This window comes from Furipterus horrens, unplaced genomic scaffold (assembly GCF_987537825.1).
Source record: "Furipterus horrens unplaced genomic scaffold, mFurHor1.1.pri manual_scaffold_5, whole genome shotgun sequence".
In the NCBI taxonomy this organism is placed as follows: Eukaryota; Metazoa; Chordata; class Mammalia; order Chiroptera; family Furipteridae; genus Furipterus; species Furipterus horrens.
In genome coordinates, this window is record NW_028327175.1 from 141,253,507 (window position 1) to 141,267,575 (window position 14,069).

Sequence of the window (14,069 nt, forward strand, 5' to 3'; positions counted from 1 at the left end):
ATCAACGCTTCAGTTTGCAGGATGATGCCCAACCCACTGAGCCACGCCAGTGAGGGCATCCATTTAATTTTCTTCATACCTTCCATTTCTCTGCTGAGATTCCCTACTCATTGAGATAACTTTTCTTATATATGTTTTATTGATTATGCTGTTACAGTTGTCCCAATTTCTTTTCCTTTTGCTCCCCTCCACCCAGCAACCCCCTCCCTCCAGCAGTCCCCCACCCTTAGTCCATGTCCATGGTTGTGCATAAAGCTCTCCTCAACATCCCCATCCACTCCCCTCCCCTACCATGCTTCTTAATTCCTGCACCATTTCCCTCCCTCTCCCACTTCCCCCTCCCAGATGTCCACCCCCAACATGCTCCCCATACCTATGATTCTGTTCCCACTCTAGTTGTCTGCTTAGTTTGCCTTTGTTCCATTCCCTAGCTTCTGTTGTTGATAGTTGTGATACTGTTTTCATTTTAATGTTCATAGTTTCTGTATCCTTTTTCTTAAATAAGTCCCTTTAACATTTCATATAATAATGGCTTGGTGATGATGAACTCCTTCAGCTTTACTTTGTCTGGGAAGCACTTTATCTGCCCTTCCATTCTGAATGATATCTTTGCTGGATAGAGTAATCTTGGTTGTAGGGCCTTGCTTTTCATTACTTTGAATATTTCCTGCCAGTCCCTTCTTGCCTGCAAAGTTTCTTTTGAGAAATCAGCAGACAGTCTTGTTGGTACCCCTTTGTAGGTAATTCTCCTATTCTCTCTTGCTGCTTATAAGATTCTCTCTTCATCCTTAGCCTTTGGCATTTTGATTATGATGTGTCTTGGTGTGGTCCTCCCTGGGTCTAGTTTGTCTGGGATTCTCTGTGCTTCCTGGGCCCGTATGTCCATTTCCTTCCCCAAATTAGGGAAGTTTTCCTTCATTATTTTTTCACATAATTTTTCAATTTCTTGCTCTCCCTCTTCACCTTCTGGCAATCCTACGATTCGAATGTTGGCACGTTTATAGCCGTCCCAGAGGTTTCTAAGCCTCTCCTCATTTTTTTAAATTCTTGTTTCCTCCTGTACTGGTTGACTGCTTTGTTTCTTCATTACAATTCAATTTGTTGACTTGAACCCTGGTTTCCTTTCCTTCACTTGTTTCATATGAATTTTCCTTCATTTCAGCCAGGATAGCCTTCATTCTTTCCCCGTCCTGTTTAATCTTTGTTGTCAGATCTATGAGCATCATAATCACTAATGTCTTAAACTGTGCATCTGTTGTCTATATCCTCATCCGTTTGGCGTGCTATCTGCTCCTTGCTTAGTTGTGCCACTGGGACCTTGATCTGCCCCTGCTTCTGGGTCATACTTCTCTGTCTCCTCATCTTCCTGTGCTTGCCTCTGTGTTTTGGGCACGGGCTGTTGCACCTCTTATGTTATAGGGGGCGGAGCCTTAGGCATTTGTTAGTGCTGGCGACTGGTTCACCGCATTTTGGCGCTGTATGTGGGGGAGGGGTCTGAAAGGGAAAAGTGCCAGTTGCAGCAGCTTTTCCAGGCACCTCTTCCCCTTGCCATACTAAGCAAGCTGCCTCCTTTTCGAGACTGGCAGCTTCTTCCTGCACCCCCACCCCCACTTGCTTTCACAGTCAGAAGTAATGTGGCTCTATTTTCCCAGGCTCTGGAACCGCAAGCTGTGTGGTCTAGTTTGGGGTTTGAATCATTTCTCAGGTTTAATCAGTTATGACTGTTTTTTGTCAGGGCTGCTGCTAGCGGCACCAGCCTGCTGCTCTCCCAAGAGCAGCGCCACCTCTAGCCTCTAACTGTGCTGCCAAGAAGCACCACCCCCACAGCCGCCGCTCTGCTCCTCTTTCTCTCCATCCTGGCTCCGCCCCTCCTACGTTTCTGGTTATTTCTTCTTTATTTCTTGCTGAACTTCCCTATAGTTTTGATTTTTTGGATTTTGGGGGGTTTTTTGTTTGTTTTTTTTTTTTAGTTTTGAAGTGGCTGTAAATTTCTTCTTAGCTGTGGGGAGAAGCAGCTCATGTATTTACGCCTCCTTGGACAGATCTTCCCGAGATAACATTTCTTTAAAATTCTTGACTATGCACTGAATAGCCACTCAAGTTTTCGCAAATATTCACATTTGGGCCATGTCGGTTTTTTGTGTTTGTTTACCATGGGACTCATTTTGCTGTTTCTTTCCACATGAACTGATTTTTGACTCCATATCTACTTATTTTTAACCCATTTCACACACTGTAAAACCTATAGTTGTAGAGACTGTGTTGCAGCTTCCCCTGAAGTGTTCATTTTTATTCCAGTGGGTATTTTGATTCCTACTTTCAGTTTATGTATGTTTTGTTTGTATAAATTCGTGGGAAGCCCAAGGTGTTTCTAAAGCCCTTTTATTGGGCAAACTGTCTCCCTTGCAGATCTCGTTGAGGAGTGATTTCAGTCTATTTTCAGGAAGGTGGAATTTGTTTACTGTCTACAGTTGAAACAGAAAGGCGGTGTTCACCTTGTTCAACCTTGGCTGGGAACATGCATGTGAGCAACTCAAATTTTCTTGCCACACTGTGCATGTCTGAGAATGACTACAAAAGTGCCTTGACTACTGATCTGGGGATTACAAATAAATTTTAGCAAGTAAGGACTCTTGTAAATATGGACTCTCTGAATAATGAGGATCAACTATGGATATATTTTTAGCATAATGAATCTGGGTAGCATAATAAAAACATTTCAGTGCTTAAAGAGATTACATAATTAATTATTCTGATGGCTATTTTCCCTAAACATGGTATTATCTCCTAAACAAGACATCAAAGATAAATTTTCTTCCTTAGAATCATCATTCAATAAAATAAACAATGCTAAAAACCAGTGATGCCTTTAAGGTTTTAGATATATGTTTGCTCTCAGATTAAAAAGCTCCAATTGGCAACAATTCTTGAGGTCTCTTTGCTTTTTACTTCTTATAGGTTGGTTGTTCTGTTTTGTTTTTAAAGAAAACCTCAGTTAACTTCAGCTGTACAATCTAGAAAACGTAAATTTTATAGGTCTGTTTCTCATCTATAAAAAACAAGAACATGCATTCCTAAGGTCCCTGCAGGTCTAAAACTCTACCATTTCTAGCTATCCATGTTATTTGACCTCAAGATGCTATTTCCTTTTTTAACTTTCTGCTTCTGATCTTCTATTTCCTGGAAAAATAAGAAAGCCAACTCTATTAGATTATAAAAAAATAAGATATTCTCAATAAGGAATCAAGTTTTTTTTTCTAAATTATATATATACACTAGTTCCCCTGGTCTGTAGGGAATATGTTCTAAGATTCCAGTTGGTGCCTGAAACCGCAGATCGTACCAAACCCAATATACACTGTTTTTTTCCTCTACATGCATATCTATGATAAAGTTTAATTTATATATGAGGCACAGTAAGAGAGTAACAATTAATAATAAGCTAGAACAATTATAACAATACACTTTAAGATATGTGAATGTGGTCACTCGTTTCAGGGGATCCCTTGCTGAAATCTTTATAGGTTTAGTGCTTCTTGCTGTCAGTCGGAGCACATTTTCTGTTCCTGTCTTCTACATAAATATTTAATGCCTTTTCCATCTTAACTATGCACTTATCACACACTGTGGCCAAAACTTACACAGTTTGAGGTGTGACAACAAAACTAGCAACTTTTTTCCTTCTTCATAATTTCACCAAAGATCATCCTTACTGTAGACCTTAGCAACCTCAGCATATGATTTTCTTCTTCCTGTATTAAGTTGAAACTTTCACCTTTTCACTGAAAGAAAGCACTTTATGGCTTTTCTTTGGCTTATCTGAATTGCCAGCATAGTTACTCCTGCACTTTGGGACCATTACGAAGTAAAAGGACTATTGAACACAAGCACTGTGGTACTACAAGGGTCAATCTGATAATCAAGATAGCTACTAAGCAACTAATGGGAGGGGAGAGGATGCAATGTGAATATGCTGGACAAAGGGATGATGCACATCCCGGTGGGATTGGAGGGTGGGGTGGGGTGGAATGAGACAGTGTGAGATTTCATGACACTACTCAGAATGCTACATGATTTAAAACTTAGGAATTATTTATTGAATTGTTCATTTCTGAAACTTTCCATTTAATAGTTTTGGACTGCAGCTGACCCATGTAACTGAAACCAAGAAGAGCAAAACTGTGGAAAAAGGGGGACTGCTGTACATACTTGGGCAACAGAAGATCTGTACACGCTTATTCTCTGGATATCAGCTATAATCCAAACAGATACGCAAAACCAGTTCTATTTTCTAACAGATTAAAAACAATTCATAAGACACTGTTAAAATAAGTAGAACAAATAACTGACCTATGGCATCTATATCTAGAAAAAAAAAGAAATGAAAATACCATCTTTCCTAGGATCCTCACTGGGATAATAAGAAAATACATACAGTTTGAAAAGAAGCTGTTACAAAAATGCCTTGGAAAAGCAGACAATTTATTGTTGACTTATCTTCTTTATTGAATTAAAATTATACTATGTATAAAATAGCAATGTATATACAGAGGGATTAAATGCCATAATATATACAACTATCTTAAAGTCAGGATGCAAGTTACAATGATTATGAATATGAAATTTACATTAAAACATTCTCCATACTGAATTACTTGGCTGGTTTAGTTCGAAGTCGTCGTTTGAGAATTTGGTGATCACTTTCCTTCACCTTATGGTCCATCAAAATCTGAAATTAACAATTACACAAATAAAAATAAAAGCTTGTTTATAATAAGCAAGATATGTTCATGGGCTTATTAGTAACTAAAACAGGTATATTATATTTTTTGTCCTCTTTGTCTACAGGAATACTATCTCCTACCAAAAAAAATGCCTAAAATAATAGATTTTGTAAAAGATTCTTTCAACATTACATAATTTTAGAATTAAAATAATCTACATTCTGTATTAAATTCAGGACATATAAGCTAGAAATAATTACTAAAATGTTTGTAAACATGTGACTCAAATAACTTTTAAGAAATGATCTTTTGCAGCAACTATATGACTTTCAAAGTTGGAAGAGCATTATACTGCAACTAAAAAAGAAATAATTTCAGCCAAGAGAGGAAATTATGTACTAATCAGACAGATGGTGAAAAGTGGTAAAGAGAATAATACTTCTAACAGCATGTCCTAATTGACCCCAATTCTTTGCCATTTGCATATAAGTATCTGTCTTATATCTAACAGCTACCATTGAAAAAAAAAATCTCTCCCATGACTTTTCTTGGCCATTTCCTGCTGAAAGCTTTTCCTTTAATTACTTTTCTATTTTCACTTTCATCCACTAGGCAAATGTAAGCTTGATAAAAAATTAGAACTTTCCCTGTAACAGCACAGCCTGTTCTGAGTAAGGAGGATGAGTCACAGAGTCATGGTGACAAACTATAGTCTTTTTTCAGTAGAACCTGGAAGGCTTAGAGGAAAGGTGGGAGGAAATGACTGAATGTCAATTCTGTATTTTTACCAGGCACACTTAGGCCCAGATTTGTACAACTCTATGATAAAGAGAACAAGAAAAATAGATGTTAGAAGCAAATAAATTACTAAATAGAGATAATTTTATTGATGGAATTAAAATTCATCTGATTAGGTTACAAATGTAAATGCATGGAATTTGTATGTGTTAATGCCACTTTAATATTTAATTACTATAAACTCAACACATTTGATATCAAAAGTATAACATTTAAAGCACATTTTAAGAGATTTGATCTAAAGAATAAAAATTCAATTATAAAATTCAAATTGTTATGTATATTATAACTTAAAATAACATGAATAGTTTTACTTTTAAGAAAACTGAAATAGTAGCTTACCACTTGGCCAGATATATCAATAGGAGATGAAATTTCATTTGTGTATAATTTCCGTTTGGCCCGTTTTGGTTGACATACATTTTCTTTACTTACTTGTACATTTGAGAGCTTTGAAGAGCTCATTGTTTCAATTATCTTCTTTGCTATAAAAAAATATACTTCTTAGTTAAATTCTGAAATAAATAACCTTCTAAATGCAAAGGTTTAAAATTCTTGACAAAGCAAAAACATACCAAATTAAAGAAAACCACTGTAATTTATAAATGGTGAAAAGAAATAGACAACTCACAAAGAAAAAAATTAAATGTCTAATGAACACATAAAATAATGATTAAGAGCAAAATCAAATACATAAAATATCATTTGACTAGTAAATAACAGTACCACCAATAACTCAGACATCCTTGAAGACTTGAAAGAGGTTTATCTATGTTAAACAGGGAAGCAGGATACATAATAGTGGACCATGCAGCATTAAAAATAAGGTGGTAGATCTAGTTCAGTACTCACATGTAAAGATGTCCACCTTATTATTAAGTAAAGGTAGTTTGTAATTGTGAGCCCTTTACTTATAGTTTCACACTCACATACAGTAAAAGACAGAAAGCAAATTGTTAACAGTTTATTGCTTCTGAGAAGTGGAATAAGAAATTTTAAATTTCTTACTTTATACATTTTTTTTTTAAATAAGTACATATTGGTTTGAATAAAAAGTGATTTCCATTTGGGAAAACTCCTGGATAAAAAAATCCATATACACATAATAAACTATATTTTTCAAAAACACAGAAAAAACATTTAAGGAAATAGGCTCAACCGAGGGTCTACTTGTCAAGGGCTGAGCTGAGCTTGAGAGCTGAGCTTCCAGATGTGAGAGTAGCTACTTAAAGACAACCCAAAATGAAAGTAACACTCAAGCCTTTAAGCACTTACAGCAATAGAATAAGCAAGAAGCTAAACCTGAAAAATCACCAGCTCCCACTCACCCCCTTTTCCCTATTTCCCATAGAACACTGTGTGGCCTGGTCAGGAGGATCAGCACAAAAGCGAGGGCCATCTCACTGCCAGAGGAACAAAAGGCTTGTGCACTTGTAGTTTCATGGACATTGGGGCTGGGGGCCAGGAGAAAGGGCTAGGAGTGGAAACACAGACGTAGAGTGAAGAAAGGTGCCTTCAAGTTTGCCTTCCCTTCCCTGTCACAAGGTCTTTGGCAGAAGACACCTGAGGACATTCTCTGCTAAAGGCACCCAATGAAGAGGCTCCAAATGAAGGCACTAGGCTAGGAATCCAGGTATGTGTAAGAGCATGACTGGTCCGGGGCCTGAGTTCTTGACTGTAACTCGCCTTTAGAGATGGCAGGGCATTGGAGCGCGGCTTCCCACATGAAGCCTAACAGGTAAAACCTTTGTAACTGTCCATGATCAGTCTTTAAAAACAAAAACCACATGCAGGATTTTGGCCTGGAGCCACCAAACTTCTACTACTATGTGGCTGGTTCACCTACTATAGGAGGTGAACTAGACAGACATTTTGCACTTTCATTCCAGTGAAAAAGAAAACAAGAAATTATAGGTTAAATAATTCAATTTGCACTTTGAAAGGCCCACTCTGTCTGCCATGTATTAAATGGATAGGAGATAGGCAAGAAAAGGACTGGAAGACCAGGGACACCAAATAATGAATTAACAGTGGTTATCAGAGCAGCAGAATTTTAAGAATTAATCTCAACTTTCTTTTTTCCTTGTATTTCCAACTGATCAACAACAGCTATGTATTATAGTTACTACCCAAAATAAGGATATCTTATATTCCTAGAAATAATTTTTTAAAAACCCACACCAGGTGTATATAGGTAGAGGGGCTGTTAAGGAGCTGAGTCAATCAGGTAAGGGAGTCAATTACTGCATGTGTAACTCCCTCCCCTTGTAAACATATTTCTTTTTAACAAGTAATTGTCAATATAATTTTAACGAAATCCATAAAAATCTAAAGTAACAAGTTCTGCCTCTCCAAACTTAGACCTTTAACACTTTGCTATTTGTCCCTCCAGATATTTTATATGCTTATGCAAACTATGTCTTAAAATGATGCATATATTTTTGAAAAATATATACAAATGGGTCCGGTAAGTCTGAAGTTCCCAAACTATGCACTGAGGCACGCTGCAGCAAACTCTCAGGAATAGAAGGGCTGGTCTCCCTCTCTTTAACTACACGAAGCAGCCTGCTCTGGATACTAACAATGACAATAGCTCACGGTAGGTCAGTTTCAAAGTAACAGTGGATCACATTCCTTTCGACAACGACATATCTTTCCAACCTAGATTTTCAGAAGCTGAATTTTCAGTGGTTGTTTGGCCTTAAGTACTAAATGAATAAAACTATTAGGTTTTTCTTTGGGTTCAGGAGCTCAATGAAAAAATTTACTGAGTTATTAAGGGCACTATGAACAAAGAAAGTTTGGGAACCTCCATTAAGTTTCTACAGAAAGTATTTTTGCATAGCCTATCTGAATCAATTCAGCTGTCCCTTGCCTTTATAGTCCCTATCCCTCCCTATCCTCCTTACCTCTACTCTCCAATTTATCCTATTGCTACCACTCAGGTAATCTCATGAAAACCCACTCCTCCACCTGCCCCCTCTCCCCAATAATCTCTCCACATTCTACATACCAGACACATACTGCTACCTAGGATAGCCTGCACGTTCCCTATACTTTCCTGGTACTCTACCTGTGTCAAAACTGTTCCCTCTGGTAGATGTGAGTGTGTGTATGTATGTTTCTGTTTATGTATACATGTAGATATAGAGAGGGTACATCTGAGCATATATTAACACAACAGGTATTAATGTGGCTAAGAAAAAAAGCATTAAGTAAATTCAATAGATTTTTTATAGAAGTTATGTTTTTGATTTATATGAATAGGTAATGTTTATCTATACTTAGAAAAAAACTAGAAGAATATACTAACAGCAATGATTGTCTCTAGCAGGCATAATCCTGCCAACATTTCGATTACTAAGTTAAATCCCATCTCTTCTATAAAATCTTCCCATAGCCCCCAGTTAGAATAGTTCATTTTCTTCCAGTACTAACACAGTACTTTGCTTGTTTCTCTATAACTACATTAAGCAGTCTGCTCTGGATCAATTACTTAAACATAGGACTTTCTTTACTACATAGTGAACATCTAGGCATATCATCCCTTTGTTTTTCCTACCACAGCACCTAACACAGGAAAATGTATATTTGAAATATAATAACCCTTGCTAAGTTTATAGCCAATCAGATATTAGGAAATACCCTATACTGACCACTAAAGGGCATTTAATTAATTTTCTGCAAACCTTTTGATTGAAAAATTGTTGGAGAACGTTGTAAGAAGTCTCCGAATTTCTGTAGTGTTCCTTCTTTTTTCTTAGTAGCCAAGTTTTCATTACTTGCAGATGCCTGACTCCGTAAAGAATATGTTTTCTGAGATGACGATCGTGTGGAAACCTAATAAATAAACATTTTTTGTCATGGTTGATGAAGAATATTAGAAAGAAATAGTTATAGCGACAGTTGAACTGAAGAGGCCAGACACAGGTTATGAATTCTCAGGCAGGGAATTTGCAATGAAGAGTAAAAGGAGGCCATTCTGGCTGGTGTGACTCAGAGGACTGCACACCAGCCCACCAAATGATGTGTCGCCGGTTTGACGCCCAGTCAGGGCCCATGTCTGGGCTGCAGGGCAGGTCCCCAGTTGGGGGTGCATGAAAGGCAACCACACAGTGATGTTTCTCTCCCTTTCTCCCTCCCTTCCCCTCTTTCTAAAAATAAGTTAAAATGAAACCTTAAAATTAATCAACTGTACCCTTTAAAAAAAAGAATATGAGGAGGCCCTGGCCAGTGTGGCTCAGTTGGTTGGAGCATCCTCCTGTGAACCAAAAGGCCGTGGGTTCAGTTCCCAGATGGGTGCATAACTAGGTTACAGGATGGGGAGGGGGAAGATGTTTCTCTTTTCTCTCTCCTCCTCCTCCTCTCTCTAAAGTCCTCAGGTGAGGATTTTTTTCAAAAGAATATGAGGAGAAGAATAAAAGAGCTAGAGAATGGCAAAGTGATGTAAAGTGAGAAGTGAACACATCAGGAAGTACCTGCTACTGACCAAATGCTAAAGCTTACATTCTAAGCTGAATTAGATGAATAGCAATGGAAGATAAATGAGTTATAATTGGGCAACACTGGATAATTACCAATCAAATCTGACATCTTTATTTTCATCTACTTTATAAATGTAAGTTATTGAAATGGTCAATTTTGAACAAATTAAAAGACAAACCTTTTGTTTCTTTTTGACAGAAGAATTTCTATGCTCAGAAACAGGGGACTTCAAATTAGTTCTGGGTGCAGTATTCTTCTCATTTTCACATTTCACCAAGTCCTAAAAATAATATATTTCACCACTGGTTAATTTCTTGACAATTTTTTCTTTCTCTAGACTTGGAAGGAATGAAGGGAGGGTGGGAGGGAGGTAATGATTCTTAACCAGGGGTGGCTGTTGACTCCAGAGTACATTGGCAATGTTTGGAGATATTTTTGGTTGCCATTGCTGGGGAAAGTGGAGTTTTATTGCCAGAATGCTGCTAAATACCCCTGTGATACACAGGGCTGCCTTCCTAAAGAAAGAGATATCTAGTTCCAAATGTCAATAGTGCTGACGTTGAGAAACCCTGACTAAAAGTATAAATTTTTTCCCAACTTTATAAAGGTATTATTGACATATAACATACATAAGTTTAACATGTACAATGTGATGATTTAATACATGTATATATTGCAAAATGACTGAAAGTATGAATTTTTCACATACTACATAAAATGAAACTATGAACTAAATGAAAAAGATTAGAAGGAACAACACTTTTTATTTGAACCACATGTTTAAAACACAGCACAGCAATATATCTGTCCTTTTCCCAACTCCCAAATCCTTCATAAACATCTATGTCTAAGACCTCTAACTAAAATCTCACAGCACTGAAAACAAAGTAAAATAAAAACAAACAAAAATCTTCAGTATAAACACAGGTAAAATGTAAAAATTAAGAAACACACTCTCTTCCCTACTAAATAGACATGACATCTTAGGAAGAACTTTCTGTAGTATTGTTACAGTTAGAATGAGCGGCTAGAGGGGAAATAAAGGCAGGGCTCTCACCACTGCAATCTAACAAAGAATTTAACAGAGGACACTAGAAGCAAAGGAACACATGTCTCACCCGTTGACCCAGCAGTCCTGAGCCTGGTCCGATAAGGCTGCCAGGCATTCCGAACAACCCACGTGAACTATGATAGTGCGGGGGAGCCCTTGAAAGTTTGTGTATAATCTCCACTAGCTGGGAGAAGGAAAACCTTGACACTGTGTATTCATCCCAAGGCCTGGAACGGGGAAGGAGAGGGGAACTACATTGCCCAAAGGAAAAAACCTATAAAACAACTTTGGTTAACTGTCTGCCTCCCGGCACATATGCGAATAAACAAATAAGAGTCTAGAGCAAGATAAAGATTCTGGCTAACAGATCCCCCTGCGTTTGGGTAGGCACAGCTCACATCTCCCCAGGGGAAAGCTGGTTCCACCTTTACGCAACAAAGTGCAATTCCCTCGCCCCATCCCACCAACTATATAAGTCCTCAGAACAAAGGACTAGCTCTTGGCCCTCTTGGCTCTTTTTGCCACATGAGGCCTGGCCACCCTCTCTTGCCACCCTTGCTTTTGCTTTCCTATTAGAACTTAGCACTAATAAACTTTGCCTGCATGCTTGTAGGCTTGCTGATTTGTAATTCTTTACTGCGTCAGTGAGAAGAACTGAGTTTCTGGGAGTTTCTCCTGTAACAGTGTTATTACCTGAACTGAACTGGTACAAATTCTAGTTATACCAAAGATCATAAGCAGAAAAGAAAAGAAAAGAAAAAAAAGGCAAGAAGAGAAACAGAGAAAAGATCATGACTGAACCTCAGAATTCAAGTCATCAAGTAGGAGTCATTAAGGGTCACAAGAAGCAAATTTCCGTAAAGGAGAAGAAAGATCGCATCATGGACTGTAACTCCATCACACTTGTAGTGTTCGATAGAGCTTTCTGAAGTCTTCACTGAAACAGAACATTAGCACTGTATAGGTGACTTTCATAAGGACCTCAGTTTATTACAGCAGTGAAGAGCTAGCAAAATCAATTGTAACTTTTAAGTTTCACATGATTTGCCTACAACCACCTGTATATCTATTCTGAAATACACGTGGAGAGTACAGGAGTGTATAAACCAACACTAAAATGAATAGTTTTATTTTAACACTGCGTAAATAACAAATTTTCTTTTTTTCTATAAAAATAAATCAAGGGTAAGTCAACATAAATGAAAAAATTAAAATACTTAGTATCTAAAATGTATTAAATATAAATTAAATATAGAATAAAAGTTAACTATGGCTCCACAAAAACCACCTCTAAAGGTGTTCTAGGTATAGCAGGAAATATACTGAATAATATTTATTTAGCAAGTTTATTACCTGACAGAGAGCCTCAGGAGTATGGTTAATACCATTTCTCTTCCACAGGCTTGAAAACATAGTACTCTTTAAAGAAGTAAAAAAATAAATAAATAAATGTTGAAGATAAAGTTATTGTGCTAGAGAGTTTATAATTAGTTTTAAACTTAAAACAATTTCCTTTTAAAATAAACATTACCACTTATTACCTACTTATGACATGTGGAGCAAAAACTAAGTATTTTAAGCATATCTATTCTTATTTCCAAAAGGAAGAAACTGAGGGTCAGAAAGTTTATATGACACAGCAGAGGGTCTGATAACCCTCTAATCAAAAAGCTGCAGTAAGAAGAGAGAACACTTTTTAGCCTACCACTAAATAGAAGTCCAAATTTTAATATACTGGCTGTCAGAAAGAGAATTTCACTGCTAAAAGAGAGCATACATAGAGCTATGACAAAAGAGACCTAAGATTTTAGTTAAATAACAAAGATTGTACTCAAGAAAAATAGCCATTTTAGTTTCTCTAATTTTTCATCAACCATTTTTCTCTTCCACAGGAGGGAAAGTGACTAAGTTTGAACAGGACTGATATATTAAAACAGTCTTCCAGTAAAACCCACCATAATTTGACCTATAACAACTTCACTGAAATAGGGGATAAGCTATACATTTTAAGCTTTTTGTCTGAAGACTATTAAACGATAGTAATATTCTTAAGGAGTATAACATATGCCATTAAGTTATGATTTTGGTCTCTTAACAGCAGTGCTTATGAATATGAGGACAGTGTAACAGAGTTTAACTATATAACTGAGCTTACTAATAATGCTGGCTTATTAAATTCACTCATCAGTTAAGTATTTACCTCCTCCATTTCATTACTCTTTCTCTTCTGAGTCTTGGAAATCTTAACCGTTACTGGTAGGGTACAACCAGGGTGTTTCACTGCCATTTTGTTTGGTCGTAAAGGTGTAAATTGAATCTCTAACTCAGGTTTTGGAAATCGAGTACTTTGATTATTTTCTGTTGACACGTCACAAGAGTCAAGGACTACACATTCATCCTATAACAGAATTAAAAAGGAAAACAAACCTTCTATGCAGAATATGAATTTATAAATCACAAAGAATTAACTCTCAAATACCTATTAAAGACAATGAATTAGACAAAATTAAAAAATGTGCTGAGGTCAAATTCCCCACAGCAAAGACAGAGATCGAATTATCATCTACCTTCTCCGAGCTTATAGATGGTATGTTAAAATTGAGGGCATCTTAGAGATTAAGTATTTCTCAAACTGGTATGATCATGAAAATTATCTAGAGAATGTGTTTAAAAGATTCTTGGTCCCTACCACAAACCTACTAAATCAGAATTCTCCAAGAAAAGAGTCCAGAATTTTTAATAAACACCCAGTTTATAGATTTGCTGCAAATTCTTTGCTACTCTTCCCACTGAGAGATGGAGTCACATTCTTCTTTCTTGAATCTGGGCTGGCCTTAATGACTTCCTTAACCAATAGGATGTGGTAGAAGTAACATACTGGTTCTTCTGAGGCTCAATCATAAGAAGCCTTTTAACTTCTACTCTGTACTCTATGAACACCAACTTACAAGACATTCCCTTCCTCAAAATGCCCCCCCTCAGAATCTATCCACTGTGCTGTGAGAAGCCCA

General features: G+C 37.0%; 1 protein-coding gene across 5 annotated transcripts in view; it reads right to left on the bottom strand.

The window, feature by feature from the left end:
* Positions 1 to 4,074: 4,074 nt before the first annotated feature.
* Positions 4,075 to 14,069, bottom strand: part of KIF20B (kinesin family member 20B) — a 61,569-nt gene continuing 51,574 nt past the window's right edge. For 2 of the 5 annotated variants that reach the window (XM_090277987.1, XM_090277985.1), the window contains exons 28-33: positions 13,259 to 13,456; positions 12,412 to 12,477; positions 10,186 to 10,287; positions 9,212 to 9,362; positions 5,865 to 6,007; positions 4,075 to 4,729 (exon numbers count right to left, since the gene is read on the bottom strand). In XM_090277987.1, coding sequence (XP_090134113.1) covers positions 4,652 to 4,729; positions 5,865 to 6,007; positions 9,212 to 9,362; positions 10,186 to 10,287; positions 12,412 to 12,477; positions 13,259 to 13,456 — 738 coding nt within the window. In that variant the 3' untranslated portion in view covers positions 4,075 to 4,651. The remainder of the gene's footprint in view (positions 4,730 to 5,864; positions 6,008 to 9,211; positions 9,363 to 10,185; positions 10,288 to 12,411; positions 12,478 to 13,258; positions 13,457 to 14,069) is intronic. The other 3 variants (XM_090277989.1, XM_090277986.1, XM_090277988.1) reach the window with 2 other exon arrangements.